Source organism: Artemia franciscana, unplaced genomic scaffold (assembly GCF_032884065.1).
Source record: "Artemia franciscana unplaced genomic scaffold, ASM3288406v1 PGA_scaffold_23, whole genome shotgun sequence".
NCBI classification, from domain to species: Eukaryota; Metazoa; Arthropoda; class Branchiopoda; order Anostraca; family Artemiidae; genus Artemia; species Artemia franciscana.
In genome coordinates, this window is record NW_027062649.1 from 2,685,846 (window position 1) to 2,707,250 (window position 21,405).

The 21,405-nt window shown below is 35.6% G+C and overlaps 1 protein-coding gene across 1 annotated transcript in view; it reads right to left on the reverse strand.

The window, feature by feature from the left end:
- The window catches only part of LOC136041434 (glutamate dehydrogenase, mitochondrial-like), a 33,812-nt gene extending 15,283 nt beyond the window's left edge, over window positions 1-18,529 (reverse strand). The window contains exons 1-6 of the mRNA XM_065726103.1: window positions 18,392-18,529; window positions 15,075-15,517; window positions 11,369-11,569; window positions 10,334-10,420; window positions 8,775-8,962; window positions 5,035-5,151 (exon numbers count right to left, since the gene is read on the reverse strand). Of these exons, the coding sequence (XP_065582175.1) occupies window positions 5,035-5,151; window positions 8,775-8,962; window positions 10,334-10,420; window positions 11,369-11,569; window positions 15,075-15,501 (1,020 nt within the window). The 5' untranslated portion in view covers window positions 15,502-15,517; window positions 18,392-18,529. The remainder of the gene's footprint in view (window positions 1-5,034; window positions 5,152-8,774; window positions 8,963-10,333; window positions 10,421-11,368; window positions 11,570-15,074; window positions 15,518-18,391) is intronic.
- Window positions 18,530-21,405: the final 2,876 nt, after the last annotated feature.

Genomic DNA, 21,405 nt, shown 5'->3' on the forward strand with positions numbered 1-21,405 from the left:
CGCAATCAGGTAAGGGGTGGTTGAACTCTGCCACACGTGGAGACCTAAGATATACACAAGTGTGGAGTAGGCCACCCCTAGAATTTACTTGTTTACTTTCATAACAGTCATTACGGCAGTTCCTGTAGCCTACAATTTACATAGCAAATGTTAACCTTCCTAGTTTATTGTGCCAATTAAGTAATCCCGGTATACAAAATTCCACCCTTTTGTTTTGAACTGTCGACAAATTCATAAGAGCAACGAACTCTGTTTGATCAACTCAAGGAAAGAAAAAGTGAAAACTAATTAGAACAGAAAAATAATGAAGAAATGAATTAGGCTAGAATGTAGCTGATGACCAGGAATGAAGAGCTAACCACCCCATGGTCATATGGGGTGCAAACTAGGCCCCTCCAAGCTATAGGGCCTACTTGCTAACAAAATAAAGAATAATTCACACAACAGTAAAAGCGTTATTTTCAACTTCCATGGGATATTTGCGACATGTCATGAAAAAGTTCCACGCAAATCGCGAATATCTCATCGAAAGCGAAGTTGGCTTATTGAAAATCATTGCAAATATGAACTGAAAAAAAAAAATTATTTTGAAAATTGACCACGCTTTCGATCGCCTTATCAACTTGTCTCAATAGCCCTGATAATTGTTTCTGAATTATGATACGGAAGCGTTTGCAAAATAATTATCATTTTTTATAGTTATCGAATTTACGAAATAATAAAAAACAGAGAAATTCCAAAAACAGAAATTCCAAATAATAAAAAACAGAGGTTCTTTTAACGGTGGTTGTTGATTATAGGTCATTTCTTGTTTAGTAACCTCCTGACACTGTAGGCTGTTTTAAATAGACGAAGGCAATATTTTGAATTTAATGCTAAAAACCATAAGCCAGAAACACTCCACCAAACGGCCTCATTTCCCTTTTCAAGTCATGTTTAATTAGAAACCATCATTGTAATTCATTGCTCATGATGTTTTCTAAAGATATTCTAAGATAAACTAAAATTAACTAGAAAAGAACTTGCTCCATGAGTAAGTTCTGATCATTACAAATAGATGTAGATTAGATTGGACAGGTGAGAAATGACTCCTTGATAAAAACAACCAAAGTTTTATATAAAACATTCGATGCGGCGACTAAATTAAACTGCATTGGATTGATTCTCAAAAAAAAAATGTACCGGAATGCTTCAAGAAAAAATTAAGAAAAACAGGCCTCTACTTAATTTTTGTCTACTAGCGAGTGTCGGTCTGGAAATTTTCCGCTATTTCCTAATACCAATCAAAACCGAACTTGACTTTGCAACTGAACTTATCAGTTCCCATGGATAATTATCAATACCCCATTAAGGAAAAATTGCAATTTTTTTCCTGATCAACTTGAGCATCCAGTCTAATCACCTTACAGTCTTTCGAAAAGTTACAATAAATTATAAATACAAATAAAATCATAATATCATGAAAAGAGAAATCACCAATGCAACAGCACAAACACATAAAAAAAAAAAAAAAAAAAAAAAAAAAAAAAAAAAAAAAAAAAAAAAAAAAAAAAAAAAAAAAAAACACATGAAAGAGACAGAAGGAGAAAAGGAAAACTGTTTTCCTAAATTAGTGACTAATATAGACCAGCACTTGATTGAGGCCTTAACCCTACTCATCCATACAATCACACAGGTCAAACAGCATAGCCATACACAATCAACCATAAAGAATAATCCATGGACAGGCAGTCATGTCGTCAATAAGTATAAGTCGTCATTTACCAAACAATAGAAACAATAAAGACAAATAATTCAGAGGCAACAACCCAACACAAGGGCTTCATAATATGCAGAATAATTGTAACAAAAACATTTTGACTGCAGATCCGGTAAACTCTACCCCCCAACGTGCAAATATATAGCCCATATTATATATTTTCAATGCGTTCTGCCACCCGTAACCTGTTTTTCCAGTTTTTGTTTCGTCACAGTTGATTCAATTTATAGGTAGATGGGTTGAAACAACAGAGACGCATTTGGAAAATAGATAGGAAATATATAATTTAGGTTACATATTTGCACATTAGGCGAATTAGGGGTAAAGTGCACCGGGTATGCAATCAAAATGTGTTAGCTAAAATTATTCTGCATATTATGAAGTAACTACTTTCTAGCTTGCACTTTTTGGGTAGGGTCAGTCATAATACGTAAGCATCAAAAAATTTTATCAAAAACAATCGTAATAGCTGCGATCGCTTATTATGTTTTCTTCATCTAAACAGATGTTGCAGTCTAGCAGTCTAGAATGAAAAAATTGGTTGCTTTATATTTTATGCAGAAGACCCCTGTTGATCCCCCCTTCTCTTCAAAACTCTGCGGTTAAGAATAAAAGGATTGGGACCCCAAGAATAAGGTTGGGAACCCTCCTAAGCTTACTTTGAGCGATGTAAATGTCGCTAAATAATGACATGAATACAAAATTGTCGAGACGGGCAAAAGTAAATGATCCTACAATTCCATAATGGAAGAGCCCTTAGTCTACTGCCATTCGTGCACTATCCATCCATCTTGAGCCGTCCTGGCTGAGTGGTTGGCGCGCTGGCGTGGGAATTCTGTGTCCAAGGGGCACGGGTTCAATCCCCGTTGTGACCAGTTATTTAGTTTGGGACGGGGGTTAGTGGCGTGACTCTGTAAGCTCAGCTAGAGTCGACCCAGCTCTAAATGGGTACCTGCAGAAATCTGGGGAAGGTAAGCAGGAAGAGTGTGTGAAAGCACAGGATGGTTGGCCCCCAACCCACCATTGCACTTCCTGGCTGAAGGCCATGAAACGGGGATCAGCACCGCCGGTTTGGACCTTAAGGGTCTAGTGCCTTCTTACTTACTTACTTTACTTACTTACTATCCATCCATCTTGCATACACAGGACACAAGCACCGTCACAGAATTTTTTCCAAATCTGTGGAGGGATGCGTTCATCGATATAAGACTAATATGGCCAATAAAAACAAGATAAAGGATGCAACAGGGGCGTATCCAAGGGGATAGGGGTTTGTGACCCCCCCCCCTTCTCGATATTTTTGTCCGATTCGTAAAAATGTAACAAAAGTGCCCATAAACAAATTTTGATCCGTTTTTAAAGTTTTTTTTGTACCTAAATATTGGGTACTAAATATAACTTAAATCTATTCGTCGTATTAGCAATTCCTAGTTTGAGAGAGACAGAAAAACTGCCACTCACCAATAAGACAAATTAAAAATTTATATTGGTAAATATCGCCAAGTGACTTTAAAAAAAAGAATTTAAGTTCTTCATTTGGAAGTATCCTATTTTGAAGCGCTCAAAACAGAAATGTATCTCCTCCTTTTGTTGTGGGTCAATTATGTAGATCAAAAAAATTTGTAACTGGACTCATACAGAAATACCACAAAAAAAGCCTTCGATTCCACTTCCCGTTAGCTGTTTTCATCAGTTATCTTTTTAAGTTTCAGAGAAATGACAAAATTAAAATACAAAAATTTGCAAAATTTAAACATTAACCACATAGAAATTATGAGTTTACTTATGAAAAATATCGTGACTAAAAATAAACTTTCTTTTTACTGGCTTCAAACTTCAAACAAAAGAGCCAATCAGGCTCGTTGTTCATCCCGCGAAAAAAACATTCTACCCCACTTTCTGCAAGCTCTCTTCACCTGTTATTTCTTATGTCCGTTTCGGAAACTTTCCGTTTGTTGCTGAACACAAAGTCGAACAAGATATGAAAAACAAAACATTTTTCTCATAATCAACACAAAACAAATAAATAAGATGGGGAAGGATCTTTGGTAGGTCCGGACAAATGGTAAAACGACCACTCGAGTTTGTGAAAACGGTGGTAATCGTTGAGAAAATTATCGAATATATAAAATTAAAATGGCATATGCGATAAGGTTTTAGAAGGAGCTAAATTCTACGTATCGGATTAGCTTTAACGAATTCGTTATTCTCTGCTGCTAAATTGTTGTTTAAAATAAATAAAAGCTTTAGGTTAGAAGGATTTGATATTAAATGTACAAGACAATTAAAATTTCTTTACATTCTGTTTCTTGTCTTGTTTCTTTTTCAGATGCTTTCTAGGAAATTTTTAGTGATTTTTGGTTTCAATGAGATATACCACCGAGAATTCATATAGCAGCATTTATTAGTCAATTTAGTCAGACAAAATGTGTCATATTCCCTCCAGAGCTTGGTTTTACTTGTAGGTGCATTTTTCCCACTTCAGAAAATTGTGTACATCTGGTGGCATACACCATACGTGACGGAGCATGTAGAACCCTTTGAGGCACGAAGTACGCCACGCATGACATAACAATTGGGGCTCCTCGAACGTACTGAGTTGGCAGATACTAGGATACCCCTCAATGGACATGTACCAAGGTCACAACGATTGTATGCAACCGAATTTAGGGCGGATAGAGAAGCATGACACAGAGGCGGTTATAGGGGGGAGAGACAAAGGACGCAATTGCCCCGGGCACAGAAATTTTAGTGGAACAAAATTCTAAATAATCTACTGGTTACAACTATTTGGCAATTTTTGAAATCTTATTTTTGTTTAAATAAACTAGAAGGCACAGTTGGCGAACTTTTGGCAATGACTGAAAATGATGTTTAAATTTGGCCTGAAAATTTTTGGGAGACAAGGGGGAAAGGGCTAATTAGGATTTTGTTCCGAGCTCAAGAGGCCAGACCCGCCACTGACATGACGCACAGAAAAATTAAACATAAGCAAACACAGTGGAAGGTTTATAACTGACACCTCAGTGGGATAGTAGCCTCCTTGGTCTCTCTCACTACCTCTACAAAACAAAGTAAGCATAATTAAAAGCGTAATGGTGTATAAAAAAAACTCATTTTTCATATGGGTGAATCCACGTGGATTTCTGGTGAATTTTTCTTGAATTTCTGAGCACTTCTTATTCAAACTCTCAAGTAAACCTCATTTCATATTATTGCTCTCCCCAGGATTTTTTTTTTCATAACTCCCCTCCCCAAACAAAAGTTCAATTTACCTTTGGGTCAATACCCTGCTCATTGTAGATTGATCCTTCCAGCTCTTTAATACCAATGCAAGTAGCACCAGCACGATGAAGATAACGCATACTGTGAAGCCCGACATTGCCAAAACCCTGAAAAAATAACAGTATTTCCTGATGACAATGATGCTATTAGTGTTCAACCATGTTAATAGTCTATAAAACTGAGATTGATTCTGATAGTAATTCCTAACAAAAATTAGTTGATGAGACAATGCAAATAGTATTCTATAGTGTTGGTAGTATTTAATGTTGAAGGTGCTGATAATAATGCTTCTCGTAATTAGTGAAGATGATGTTTATGATTCAACACTGATCACGCTAATAACAATGCTGATAGTATTTCATGTTGAGGGGATTGATAATAAGGCTGATAGTATTTGATGCTGAAAGCACAGATAATGATGCTGATACTACCGACAATGATGCCAATAATACTGATAAAGATGCTGATAGTATTTTCTAATGATAATGTCTAATGATTTTGATAGTATTTTATCGTGCTAGTTCTGGTAATGAGACTAATAGTATTTGATGTTGACAACGTTTGATTATGATGATGCTGAGAGCATTTGATTATTTTGATGGTATTTGATGCTGAAAGTACTGATAATAATGCTGATAGTACCGAGAATGATGCTGATAGTACTGATAAAGATGCAGATAGTATTTGATGAGGATACAGGTAATGTTCGATGGTGTTGATAATATTTCTGCTGATAATACAGGTAATGAGGCTGATAGTATGCTATGCTGATAGCATTTGGTTATGATGCAGAGAATATTTGATTATTTTGATAGCGTTTGATGCTGAAAGTACTGATAATGATGCTGATATTACCGATAATGACGCCGATAATACTGACAAAGATGCAGATAGTATTTGATGTTGATACTGATAATATTTGATGATGTTGATAGTATTTATACTGATAGTACAGGTAATAGGGCTGATAGCATGTTATACTGATTGCATTTGGTTATATTGATGCTGAAAATATTTGATTATTTTGACAGCATTTGATGCTGAAGTACTGAAAAAGATAATAGTAGTATTTGATGATGATACTCATAATGTTTGATGATGTTGATAGTATATATGCTGATAGTACCGGTAATCAGGCTGATAGTGTTTTATGCTGATAGCATTTGATTGTCATGATTCGGAGAGAATTTGATTATTTTGATAGGATTTGATGCTGACAGCACGTATAATGATGTTCATAGTACCGATAATGATTCCGGTAGTACTGATAAAGACGCTGTTAGCATTGATGATGATACTGATAATGATGCTGAAATTATTTGATGACGTATTCCATGATGTTGATAGTGTATGCGGATGATAGTTATTCTTTAACCTTCTGATTCCAATGGTTATTTGCTTATAGACTAGCCCCAGGACAGAAGACCGCCACATAAATATTATACACAGATGCATCTTAAATTTTCTTGCATATATAAACTATCATTAGAAGCTAAAATAAAATTTAATTAATTATTTTTAAATAATTTCTTTCAATAGCATTGTTTATTATTATATACTATCATGGCTGTATATTATTAATAATTATTTATTTAAATAAAAGTATTACTTGTTCAAATTATTTGTTAAATTTATTATTAAAAGCTAAATGAATTAGAATAAAATAAAATAACAGAATAAAATAAACAGAAGTTAAAGCGGGATTTCCCAGGTAGCTCCGATAGGACTCAAAAAGAAAAAAAAAGAAAGAAAGTTTTATTTAAAAAAAAGTTCAGAACATATTTCTAAACAAAAACAAGAGCTAAGAGCTCATATGGAACTTGTGACGAGGCCGGAAGAGCAAAGAGCCAAGAGCTCATATAGCATGAGCTCTAGCAAAATTCTAAGAATCAATAGATTGATTTCAAAGGAAAATCAGAAGCTTAGTGCCGGTCAGGACATAAAATAAGGGCTCTGAGACACGAGGTCATTCTAGATATCAAAATTCATTAAGATCCGATAACCCACTCGTAAGCTAAAAATACCTCATTTTTTCTAATTTTTCCTCTCCCTTCAGCCCCCCAGATCGTCGAATCGGGAAAAACAACTTTATCAAATCAATTTGTGCAGGACCCTGACACGCCTACCAATTTTCATCGTCCTAGCACGTCCAGAAGCACCAAACTTGCCAAAGCACTGGACCCCCCCCTCCTCCTTCAAACTCCCTCAAAGAGAGCGGATCCAGTCCGGTTACGTCAATCACGTATCTATGACATTTGCTTATTCTACCCACCAAGCTTCATCCCGCTCTCTCCACTCTAAGCGTTTTCCAAGATTTCCAGTTCCCCCTATAACTCCCCCCAATGTCACCAGATCTGGTCATGATTTAAAATAAGAGTTCTCAGAAATGAGTTCCTTCTAAATATCAAATTTCATTAAGATCCGGTCATCCGTTCTTAAATACCTTAATTTTTTAATTTTTCCGAATTAACACTCCCCCCCCCAACTTCCCCACAGAGAGCGGATCTATTCCAATTATTTCAATCACGTATCTAGAACTTTTACTAATTCTTCCCATTAAGTTTCATCCCGATCTCTCCACTCCAAGCGTTTTCCAAGATTTCCGGTTTCCAAGATTTCTGTTTCCCCCCTCTAGCCCCTATGTCCCTGGATCCAATTCGAATTGAAAATGGAGCATCTGAAACATAAAATCTTTCTATATATCAAGTTTCATTAAGATCCGATCACCCATTCGTAAGATAAAGATACCTCAATTTTCACGTTTTCCAAGATTTCCGGTTTCCCCCTCCAACTCCCCCCAGTTATAACAGATCTGGTCGAGATCTAGAATAAGGGCTCTGAAGCACAAGATCCTTCTAGATATCAAATTTCATTGAAATCTGATCACCCTTTCATAAATTACAAATACCTCATTTTTTTAACTTTTCCGAATTACCCCCCCCCCCCCGAAAAAAAAAAACACAAAGAGAGCAGATTTGGCCCGGTTATGTCAGCCACGTATCATGGACTTGTGCTTATTCTTCCTACCAAGTTTCATCCTGATCTCTCCACTCTAAGCCTTTTCCAAGATTTACGGTTCCCCCCGCCCCAACTCGCCCCAAAGAGAGCAGATCCGTTCCGGTTATATCAATCACGTATCTAGGACTTGTGCTTATTTTTCCAACCAAGTTTCATCCCGATCCCTCCATTCTAAGCATTTTCCAAGATTTTAGGTTTCCCCCTCCAACTACCCCCAATGTCACCAGATCCGGTCGGGATTTAAAATAAGAGCTCTGAGACACGGTATTCCTCGAAATATCAAATTTCTTAAGATCCGATCACCCGTTCGTAAGTATAAATACATCATTTGTTTCTAATTTTTTCCGAATTAACCATCCCCCTCCCCCCGATGGTCGAATCGGGGAAACGATCTTAATCTGGTCTGGTCCCTGATACGCCTGCCAAATTTCATCGTCCTAGCTTATCTGGAAGTGCCTAAACTAGCAAAACCAGCACAGACAGACCAACCGACAGGCCGACAGAATTTGCGATCACTCTGTCACTTGGTTAATACCAAGTGCCATAAAAATGTCTTTGATGAAGATTGTCTCATTAGCGACTAATATCTGATGACAATCATCAATCTGATGACAATCGTTCTGCTACGAATCTTGGAATTGGTAGCATATATAAACAGATTATTCTGAAAAGGTTTTAAGAGAACAAAACTATGTATCTGAAGAAAACATACCTGAATAATGAAGGTTTTCCCTCCCATACCCGGGGTTGTTCCAATCATGGCCATATAAGCAGCCTCATTCAGAAAATTTTCCAATCCATGAAAAACACCACGACCAGTGGCAGAAATACGACCATGAATGCCACCCTGATTGATTGGTTTTCCTGTGACACAAGCGTGGTTGTTGATATCAGCATGTCCTGAAGAAGCAGAAACTCAAATTTAGAGTGGTTGGAGCTGCAATACCCCTGACCATTTTTCCAGCATATAAGAGTACCCAATTACAACAAAAACAAAAGCTTACATTCAGTTTTGGATTCCTTATTCTGAGAGCTCTTAATTGACATCAGTGCACTAGCTTAATCTGAAAAGCCATTCCTGGTGGAGTTTATCTTTTTCAATTACTTGATTACTGATGCTGGCCATTGTGACAAAGTTTCTTAGATTCTAACCTTGGGTAAAATCTTGCTATGACTCTTAGGCATGGGGTATGGTTTTAAGGCCTCTTTCCCTTGGTGTAATTACCTTAACACGAAACACTGTATACTATTGATTTTCCCTCTTGATTCCTTTAAGTTTGATTTTCACTCTACAAGTTAGTACATTAGAACGGATTTTTTTTTTGTTTTGTCAGGGGAGGTTAAGTTTCTACTCCTTCTACAAATAGACGTCGGCTTTAAGCTTTTTATTGAACAAAAATTAAGGAGGACTGGAAAAATCTCAAGATTAAAAAAAAACAATTCCATCACGAACAAATAAATTTTCAAACGTGGATAAACCCATTTATTTAAACAGTGAAAAAACAGGTACAAAAGTCCAGATATTTTGGTCACATATACAGTGACCGTCATCAGTAGAATTACTAAAATAATATAATTGAAACTAGCATATTTATACACAAAAAATAAATAACTTTTCGTGTCATTCACAAAATAATGAATTTCTGGACTATTCCTTAAATTATTTTCAGAGAGTTCACTGAAAAAGTTGATTCAAAGTCTTGATGTAAATTTCCTTCATTAATCTTGCACAAAAGTTAACAAATTTCTAATGATGGTGGCAAAGCCTTCCGTGTCGTAAAAGAGTACCTAACTTAAGGTGTTACGTCGAAAATAAGTAATACCATCATAAAACTGTCAAGGTCAACGACTACAAATAAACTTAGTTATAATTTATTCGTCTTAACGAATAAATTAACAAATAAACTAACGAATTATTTGCGAATAAATTTGCTAGTCAACTTCAGTGGTTTCTAATTAGAACAATTTTTTTATTAGACTCCTATTGAACCTGACAGGAGTGTGTCTTGAAGCTTAAAGAATATGAAAAATATGACCTTATAGCAAAGTGGTAGAATATCCATATAGTGCAGAAGGTTATGACTTTAAGTTCCACCAAGGTCTGTTTTTTTAATAGCAAACTCCCATTAGCTAAGCTGTTGTTAGTCTTGACTTTCTTCGTCTAAAAAACAGCCCCTGGGATCTAAGACAGAAAATAAAAGGCCTATTACAAAAATAAAAAATTATATAGGTAAAACCAAAATTAGAAAACCAAAAAGAGAGAAAACTCACCAATAGTAGATGAATATGTGTCAGCAATCCATGCCATTTCACGCTCTCCAGTGCCCATGTCTGGAGCAGGGACATCAATGCCAGGTCCTATAAACAAAGATGTAAAGATAAATATTTCTACCAGATGAAAGTCCATGGGATAAAAACAATAATGCATAAACACAAAAAAAAGTTAATAATAGAATTAAAAAGATTACTCGTAAGTGCAGAAGGGCACCCCCTGCCCTGTAATGAGATTTCCAACAAATTGTTAATTTAAAATTCCACCATAATACCTAGACTTTCCTGTATTTATACCATAACAATTAAGAGCAATGGGGAGCATACAAAAAGTAACTACAACCCTAGTTATTATATCTATAAATATTTAAATATCCACTATATCTATGAAAACGAAATAACTACAACAGGGAAAGAGATATATTTTCCTAATATATAGGCCCGTTTAAACGAAGGTATAAAACCTATATTACCTAATTGCTCAAAAAATTAATTTGCACTATGATCCCTAAATTTTTGTCCTTTGTCTCATTTCTACTATAATACTGAAACACTTCTTGAATTTCGAGACTTCTGCTTACATTATTTTAAAAATCTTTTTTTTTCTCGTGTTACTCATGGTTAACTTCTTTTTCTTCTTTTTTAGTGTTTTTCTTGCAGCGAAGATGGTGGAGCAAAGATCTCTGACAAATACTTTAATTTTTTTTGCCAATTACTTGTTCACTAGCTAAAAGCATTTCCTTAGTTTCATATCATTGTTTGTATCTTATTAGATTCTTTTAAAGCTGCTTCGTAAATTTACAAGCTGTCTGTCTTCTGTTCACAAAACTTAAAGCCCTTGAAATATATCGTTTTTACTAGGTTGCAGCTACGACTGCAACCATGGTAAACTCCAGAAAGAAACAAATATCTACCTGCTTAACTAAAGTTTTCCAAAATTTTTCTTCTTCTCTTTATTTAATTATTTTTTTAATATTGGTCTGTTTAACTTATTCAATATTTCCTTATAATTTATCAACAAAAACATAAACTTACCAATGAAGCCTTTCTTGGCAAGTTCCAAAGTAAATCGTCTAGTGATTTTCTCAAGCTCAGAGTCACTGTAGTTCCTAGGATTAATTTTAACTCCAGCCTTGGCACCACCAAAAGGTACATCAACACAGGCGCATTTGAATGTCATCAATGCAGACAAGGCTTTAACTTCATCAAGATGGACATCTTCAGAATAACGAATACCTATACAAAAAGTATTACATCACTTTTCTGATCTTACAGCACAACTCTAATAATTTTTGGCACTAATAATCTACCTGATATATATATTTGTTTTTGTACATCTCTTATTTTTAATTTGTTACCCGCCAGCTATACTGTGTCTTTAAGGTGGAAGATAAAATCCAGTAATTGATTTTATCATCTTACCTTATTTCATAGATTTAACCCTGATGACTATTTGTCTTGACTTCAATAGGGATAATTTTCTTGACTAATTGCTTATTACTTCCTTATTTAGGATTCTGCTACCCCCTAGTTGGATAGGAACTCTTGATGTAGCCACTCTATATCAATTTTGCACTCAAGCGTAAGTTGAGTTTTATAGACTGGCAACTCTCTTGCTGAAGGAGCTGTAATCAATATTCAATCTGTCATCAATAATAACTCCAGGATCTCTTTTTTCACAAATTGCAAATAGAAGATGACCTTAGAGGATATCCTGCTGGTGTTGATTATGTTTGCCAATATGGAGCTCACAACATTTACTGAAAGCAAGGAGCTATTCATTAACTCAATTTCAAAGACTGTCAAGGTTGAATCATCTCCATAAAGAGTGAGGAGGTATGATAGAAGATTCAGTGCATTATTTATATAGACGTTAAAGGGGTCTGGTACAAGAATACTACCTTGAGGGACACCATTTAGAACTGTTACAGCAGCAAAAAAATGAGTAACACCACCAGAACCAAAAATTCTGACAACTTGGGCTCTGATAGAAATTCCTGTGTCCATTGTGTAACAGAACAGTCTATAGCTACAGCTTTCCACTTTGTTAGGCTATAAAGAAGTTGTGGCAAAGCACCAAAAGCTTTTGCTGAGTCTAGGAGGATTATGTCAACAGAAAACCTTGATTGAATGGTGCTTTGACATAATCGTGCATCTTTAGAAGGTTAGTTTCAACAAATATGGCAGATCTGAATTGATGTTGAGAAGGAGTGAGGATTTTATTGGTCTCAAACTGCTGCACTGGAGCTTTATTCAAAGACAATTGAAGAACTTTAACAAGTGTAGAAGTTCATTTTCAGACATATAAACAGGGGAAAGGGTGAGGTTCCTCCCATATAGCAATTTTTATTATTTTTGCACGTTGGCAGTGGCAATTGACCCTCTTCTGGGCAATGCTACCCCCCCCCCCCCCAACCACAACCCTTGGAAACATAAAGACATTAGGCAAATGTATAAATAAACAAAAATGACAAATATTCCCATTTGAATTTCAGTAAACACAAGGCTCCTAGTAGCACTTGGCCCTCCCCATAGGAAGTTTCCTGGTAGTATTCATAGTAATATATCATATATAAATACTTAAAATTTGATTTTGACTTTAAATAAAGGTACAGTAACTTCAGCATACAGTCTTCTAAACTTCAAATAACAAACAACACTTTAAAGTGCATAGACTGGAAAGTTGGAAAATGCACAATTGTTGTATACACAACATTGTCATCTAATTTTATTTGTCCCATAGTCAATGATTTCATTGAAACACCACCAGTCAAATTGGGAAAAACAACTTTATCAAGTCAATCTGTGCAGGTCCCTGACATGCCAACCAATTTTCATTGTCCTAGCACATCCAGAAGCACCAAGCTCACCAAAGCACTGGACCCCCTAACTCCCCCAAAGAGATCGGATCCAGTCCGGTTACGTCAATCACGTATCTACAACATTTGCTTATTCTACTCAACAAGTTTCATCCCAATATCTCCACTCTAAGTGTTTTTCCCAGATTTCAAGTGTTTCCCCCTCCAGCTTCCTCCAATGTCACCAGATCTGGTCGGGATTTAAAATAAGAGCTCTGAGACATGAGTTCCTTCTAAATGTCAAATTTCATCAAGATCTGGTCACCTGTTCTTAGGTTAAAAATATCTCAATTTTTCAAATTTTTCAAATTTTTCCAAATTAACACTCACCCCCAACTCCCCCAAAGAGAGCGGATCTCTTCCAATTATGTCAATCATGTATCTATAACTTGTGTTTATTCTTCCCATCAAGCTTCATCCTGATCTCTCCACTCTAAGCATTTTCCAAGATTTCTGTTTCCCCCCTCCAGCCCCCTATGTCCCCGGATCCAATTCGAATTGAAAATGGAGCATCTGAGACATAAGATCTTTCTATATATCAAGCTTCATTAAGATCCGATCACCCATTCATAAGATAAAGATACCTCAATTTTCATGTTTTCTGGTTTCCCCCTCAAACTCCCCCCAATGTCACCAGATCTGGTCGGGATTTAAAATGAGAGCACATGATCCTTCTAAATATCAAATTTCATAAAGATCTGATTACCCATTTGTAAGTTACAAATGCCTCATTTTTTCTGAATTACTTAACTCTAAGCCTTTTCCAAGATTTATGGTTCCCCTGCCCCAACTCCCCCAAAAGAGATCGGATCCGTTCCGGTTATGTCATTCACGTATCTAGGACTTGTGTGCTTAGTTTTTCCACAAAGTTTAATCCCAATCCCTCCACTCTAAGCATTTCCCAAGATTTTAGGTTTTCCCCTCCAACTCCCCCCAATGTCACCAGATCCAAGCGGGATTAAAAAAAAAAAGAGCTCTGAGACATGATATCCTTCTAAATATTAAATTTCATTAAGATCCGATCACCCTATTGTAAGTTAAAAATACCTCATTTTTTCTAATTTTTCCAAATTAACCATCCCCCGCCCCAGATGGTCAAATCAGGGAAATGACAATTTCTAATTTAATCTGGCCTGGTCCCTGATACGCCTGCCAAATTTCGCTGTCCTAGCTTATCCGGAAGTGCCTAAACTAGCAAAACTGGGACCAACAGACAGACAGACTGACAGAATTTGCAATTGCTATATGTCACTTGGTTAATACCAAGTGCCATAAAACAGTCACTAATATAGTGCTAGTGAAATTATGGCTGGCCAATTAGCAGATAAAATACTATCATTGCTAACAACTCAACGCAGCAGCAAGCTTTCAAAGGCCCATAAGGCAGGACAGACTCCTCCTCCACCCCAACCTATTACAAGCTTGATCCTATACTAATCCCATGAAGCCCCAATTTTCTTTAATCCTTGCTTACGACCCCTTTTCCACCTTATTCAGAGACAATCTATTTTTGTTTGGTCCCAAACAGATAGCCAAATATCACAATCCTTTGCAACCTGTCATCCTTCATACATAAAATCACCTCAACCCTTCTTTTGTTAGAGACCTAGAAAGAGTAAATGATCCACATTTTTTGTCCAGCTAATTGTTTAAGATACAGTCAGTTAAACAAACTAATAACCTCACTTCAGCTTTAACCACATCAATAGTATTCTTGCATGTAACACTTTAACAGGCTTATCTGGTATACCAAAGAAGACCTTCACTAAAGCTTCTTATCAGCTGAATATAATACCAGTTCATAAGCATTAAAACAGAATACAAAAGGGGCTTCATCATTTGTAGGTACAATATCATTGAAAAAAACACAAAAGATAACAAACCTCCTTTGCAAGGCATCCTATGCTGTGAGTGCTGAGCTCTATAACCAGTAATCATTTCATATTCTCCATTGTCCCTCTTCAATGGGAAGCTCACTTCTAACACATGGTGACAAGGCTCCATGATCTTAAGTAATCCAACAACTTTTTTTTTCTTATCTTCTAATGACATTCTTGGGGCTTTCATTTCCTCAACCAGTTTGTCTTGAAGCACTCCACATGCTCTATGAAAGAAAAACTCAACCATATGGAAAAAATTAGGATCAGCTGCATCTTCAATATCCCTGAGTCTCTCTGGGATCACATAAGAATCAGATGCTGGTGTTGAATATTGAGAACTGAGAATGTTGCACATTTGTGGTACTTGGTTACCAGAAGCCTCCACAGACTTTGGAATCTGCCTCAGCAGATTCTGTCCAAACCTCAACATAGCTGGCAGGTTTAACCTGAAAGTATAAATTCTTCACTGATTCATGACTCTAGGAGTTATTTCAAAGATTTATGCAATTAAAAACTAGGAGGGATCAAGGACTTTTGGAACTGATACTTCACTTGAGTAAACAATCAGGCTAAAATAGCTGAACTTTGTCAGATTATCAATTTTGAGACTTTTACTTGGGTGAGAGGAGCTAGCATAGTTCTTAGACCCCTCCCCAAAGATTGGTAAAAAACTTATGTAGAATTGATATTAGTCAAAGCAGTTATAGCTATAGAAACAAGGGATATAAGAAAACAAGCTCATACACACAGTGGAGGGTGTCATCCCCTGCCCTCTCTCTCCTGAAAAATATAACAACTAACTAAATAAGACCCTTTATTCTATGCTAATATACACTAAATGAGAAGAAAAAGCCACTAGAATAAAAAAATATGTAGTCTTTAGAGCCTTAGCCATACATTACTATATAATTTCAAAACTATTTGGTAAATGTTTAGTTGTGTGTAGTTAGAAATGCTAATTCTAGAAGCACATTCATTTCTGGTTGACCATCCTCCTTCATGGGGCAAACTAAAAATGCATAAAGTGGGCTTGCTTACAGGTGACATTACCTATAAAGCAAAGACTGTTAGTCCATGAGCCCTCTGGGCAGTAGGGCAAGGTCTGTATTCTATTTTTATTCAACAAAAAGTGATAAAGCTAAAAAAGAAAACCTCAAACAAGGTTTATTAAATAAATAAACCTTGTTGGAGGGGGATTTTAGAAAGCTAAAAAATGGATGCACTTCTCTAATAATGACAAAGAAATAATATGCAATCATCAGAATCTTACTATATGCAGTAATATGCATTTTTGATCATTTGGAACAAAACTAAACATTTACCAGCTATTTTTCACACACAAAAAATCTCCATAACTTCAAATATGCAGACTAAATTCATAGAACAATAAAAAAAAACTGTTTATGATAAAACCATTTTAGCTATAACATATTAGACAAAAGTAGAGGCCTATATAGCTAAAGAACTAAGTGGAGAGAAGGAAATATGTTAAGACAACAATTCTTATTTCATAATATGCAAAACAATCATAATTAACACATTCTGCATGTAGCCTCACTATATTTCAGCCTTCAGCCCCCTATGCACAAATAAATGGGGTGGATGCCCCCCCCCCACATGTTTTTGGTCATACAGTAAAAAAAAGAAGTTGGTAAAATTGTGGTATTACATGGCATGATTTTTCTGATGTCACTAAAATTCTTTGTTTGGTACAACAAAGACCACAAGAATACTGACATGTCATCTACAGAAATTTTCAAACTTGGTCAGTAATGCAGCAGTTTTACTTACTCCTGCCATGATTTTATAGATGGTACCTCAGGTACCATCCATGTACCTTTTTCCATTTGGTTAAACAAAGTTTATTTTTTAGCTAGGCTATCTGAATACTCTATTGATATGAACTTTATCCATAATTTGAGCTATATAGGCTATTTGCTGGGCAGAGGGGGTTTGGGGTAAAACATAGAATAGTGAGGTTGCATGCAAAATATGTTAATTTGGATGATTCTGCATATTTTGAAGTAAGAATTGTTTTCTGAACATGCTATCTTCTCTCCAGTTAGTTCTCTAGGCAAACACCCCCTGTCTTTACTCTTTCCCTGCTTTTAAAGCTCTAGTTCTTCTTTCCTTTGATTCTTTTTCTCTGCCTTTAGTTCTCAAAATACAATTCCTGTTATTAGAGTAGAATTCTAAGCCATATCAATGTTTTTTTTCAAAATTTAGGAAATGTACTTGCATATCTTTAAAACCTTATAAATTGGGATTGAGCAGAGTTGTGAAGCCGAAAACAATTTTATTGTACTTTTATTCAAGCAGAAGATCTATTTTGCAAGGTTTCACTTTTATACCACACATATTTTTGAAGGTCATCAAAGGTCAGGACCCTCTAGAGGGAGAATGAGTGGAGGTAGGTACTTCAAAATACCTTTCCAGAACATACTTTAGCCTTTAGACCCATCCCTGAAGGTTTCATTTTCCTAACCTAACCCCTTTCCAAGATGGCTAAAAGTCATGGTAAAATTCTAGTTAATTGACTTCTTGCTATTTCAGAAAGGGTTTAGGTTAGGAAAATGAAACTTTTGGGGATGAATGTACAGACTAAAGTATATCCTGGGAAGGTATTTTGAAGCAACTACCTCCACCCCTTCTCCCTCTAGAGGGCCCTGACCTTAAAAAATATGTGTTATAAAAGTGAAACATTGCAAAATAGATCTTCTGTTTAATTGAAGTACAACAAAATTGTTTTCAGCTTCACGACTTTGCTCAATTCCATTTTATAAGGTTTTAAAGATATGCAAATACATTTCCTATATTTCGAAAAAAAAAACCTTGATATGGCTCAAAATTCTACTCAAATAACAGCAATTGCATTTTCAGAACTAAAGGCAGAGAAAAAGCAACTAGTAACTGAAAATTAAGGTAAAATGTCATTTTGTCAAAATTTCAATAGGTAGAGGACCTGTCATGTAGGCAAATTTCAGGGCCCTCTAGAGGGAGAAGGAGTGGAGATGGGTACTTGAAAATACCTTCCCAAGATATACTTTAGCCTGTAGACCCATCCCTGAAAGTTTCATTTTCCTAACTTAAACCCTTTCCAAGATAGCAAGAAGTCAATTAACTAGAATTTTACCAAAAGTCACTAGACTAGTACCGGTTCTTCAAGATCCTTTCCGAGAGCATAGGCCTAATTAGTCTCTAGGCACATTTGATTCAGCAACAAAACTAGACCAAGCCTACCTTCCAAAATATAACAAAAGTCACAGTCTAGAACTAGATCCACACCATGCATGAGAATAAGAAAAGGTTTGAAAACTTACAAAACTGTTAGCAACCAAACAGAAACTCAGCCCTCTTCTAGATGACCAAAAGAGATGACTGCAGGAAAAACACCTTTTACAAAATTTGGGAATGATACTTTATGTACGAATATATTAGAAGACCTAGTTATAATTAGAAGCGCAAAAGATTAAAATAATAGCACTCAAAAACCTAGTACAGCTACCATTTCTCTTTTTAAAGAAGTAGTTTTTCTAATTGATATTTAACAAGTATGACTTGTGCTTGTATTTTCATATTATTTTCAAAGATAACGAGTATAAAGACACAGCTTCATTTGCGGCTCAGTTGCGTTGTCTAGTAAATCTAGCATAAAGGCTCATTTGAGACTGTTTTCAATTCTAAGGATCACTATTTACATTTTTAGGGGGAACATTTTGATAAATTTTAGATTTCCTCACTAAGTAGAAGGGTGAGGTAGAACACATCAAGTGATGTGTGTTTTTAATGTTCTGTCCAAGTACACCAATTTCTTTTATCACAAATTTTATTTTGATTTTTAAAGGGACATGTTGTTTCTTAGTTTTTGCTGGAGGAAATTGCTTAAAAAAATTGCCATGCAAGACTGTGTCTAATCTTAAGTTTTTATTTTATAGTCGAACATTCACATGCAAGGAATTATTATTAGGAACCTTAACAAACTTGATAGTTCATGAATCTTGTAATTCCACCAATTTATTGAATATTTTTCTATGTTTTAGATGTACTAAACTTTGAAGCAAAACTATAATAGCAAGTGAAAACAGCTGTTAATAAACAATTAAGAAAAGTTTGAATTTCTCTTAAAGAATTCGATGAAATAGGGCTCAAGATACTTATCGAAATTTATCAGGCAACTAAAAAAGCAAACAAATTCAATTGTATAGGATAACCCTGACACAGAGTTTATAAACGTCCTTCGTGATTTTGTGCTGACAAAAAAGTACTTTTCTGAGAAAAGGTTGAGATCGATAGGGCATGTTTTGCGGATGAAAGATGACCAGAACTATGTCAAGTACCCCCGAAAAGTACTTAAGTATAAGTTCCAAGTACTCAATCAAAATTGTAATTAAGTATCAGTACTAAGTACTCGAGGTAAATAGTATTTAATCACTTAGTGCTTAAATATGGAAGTACAAGACTTGAAGGCTTTTTTACTTAGTAAAGAATATAATTAGGTCGTCAGGAGAGAAACTGACATTAGTTATTCCATTATTACCAGTGAAGAAGTGAAAAAGGAGCTTCATTCTAGTGCCCCAGGGCCATATCAAGGGAGGTTTATCAGGTTTGATCCCCCGTCCCGAAATGCTTCCCGACTTGCAAATTTGTCAAGAAAATGTCCTGATCTTATCCGAGGCTGCTAGAAAAAATTGATGGGAGAGTTTTCTTGTACCCCCTCCCTGAATAAATTTTTGGGTAAAATCTATCCTTAACGAGACTCCTGGATACGGCCCTGAGTACAACTCACAATAACTCAGCCTTAACCATATTAGAACTTTGATAGCAAAGAAGAACATAACAAATTGGCTTCGCATTCACTATATTTATACAAACTTTGTATAAATTATACTGGTATAGACTTTCATAGCGGCTTCATTTTTCAAAGAGAGAGAGAGAGAGAAGGATTATAGACAAAACATATAAACACAAAATTATTGCCACTTCCCCTAAAAACCGAAGCTTGTCCGTGGGGGAGGTAGAGAAAACATAATCCTTAGAACAAAAGGAACGCTTTGTCACCGACGCCACCACCAAACTAAATAATAAATACAAAAGAATGTTATATTTTTACTTTTTCTCCGGGAACATCATATCAACAAAACCCCCACAATAAACAAAACAACCAATCAAAACTCATATTCAAGAAAGATCAGTTCCTTAATGGTTTTTCTAAATATAGCGGGGTCTCTAATAATCTTAATATCACCAGTTAAACTATTCCATTTCCGTGTACCTCTATAAAAAGCAAAAAGCGTAAACGGGAAGAAATGCCTCTAGATACATAAAAGTAAACACTACCCCTTTTATTGTGAGAATGAAAAGTAGACCTAGTGGACAATAAATCACCAAAACAACGACGCTGAATATCCAGCTGTTGTACAAAAAAAAGACAATACGTAGAATTCACAAAGGCCTATAGCCGGCAAATTTTTCAGAGTTTGTTCAATTTTTTGAACAGACTTGCGCGGAGATATGTCGGCTAAAATCCTTATTGCATGATTTTGTAGGATTGCTATTGGTTTTAGGATAGAAGTAAAAGTAGAGAGCCAAATACTAGAACAATAAAGTATATACGGGCGCAATAAAGAAAAAGAAAGATGGTGAAGGACAGATTTACAAAAACAATGTTGGAGCTTCTTCATTATACCTAGATTTCTTGCCAGAATTTCGCTAGTTAAGTTAAATGTTGCTTAAAAGATAGAGTTTGATCTATAACAACCCCAAAGTATTTCAAAGAAGCAGTCCATTTATAACGCTATGAGACATATCTAATTCCTGGATCCATGGGTAAAAGTCCAGTGATCGCGACAAAATAACAAAGTTAGACTTAGCCATCTGAATCCTTATTTATTTACCCTTAGCCATGCTACAACTCTATTAACTGCAGTATCTCCACTGTCGTAGCTGTACTAATGGCTGCTGTGTCATCAATAAAAAGTGAAAATGTTTCATTAGTCGGATTTACCGTTAGTTCATTTATTCTGTAGCAAAAATATTTTGACAATTTGGTTGATCGTTATTGAATATCAAGAATGATATACCAAGAATTGACCTTGCGGAACACCTAGTTCAATATGCTTTTTTCTGAAGAAGAATCATTTAATTGTACTTACTGATAACAATTACTTAAATAAAACTAATTAAAAAATTTAAAGATGTTCCCGTCAAGCCATAAACCTCACACTTAAGTAGAAGTCCATGACCCGAAGCGTCGAAAGCTTTATCAGATCTAAAAATGCAGCACTACCTATAGAATCTTTATCTAGTACATCGCTAAAAATAGCTGTTATTAAAT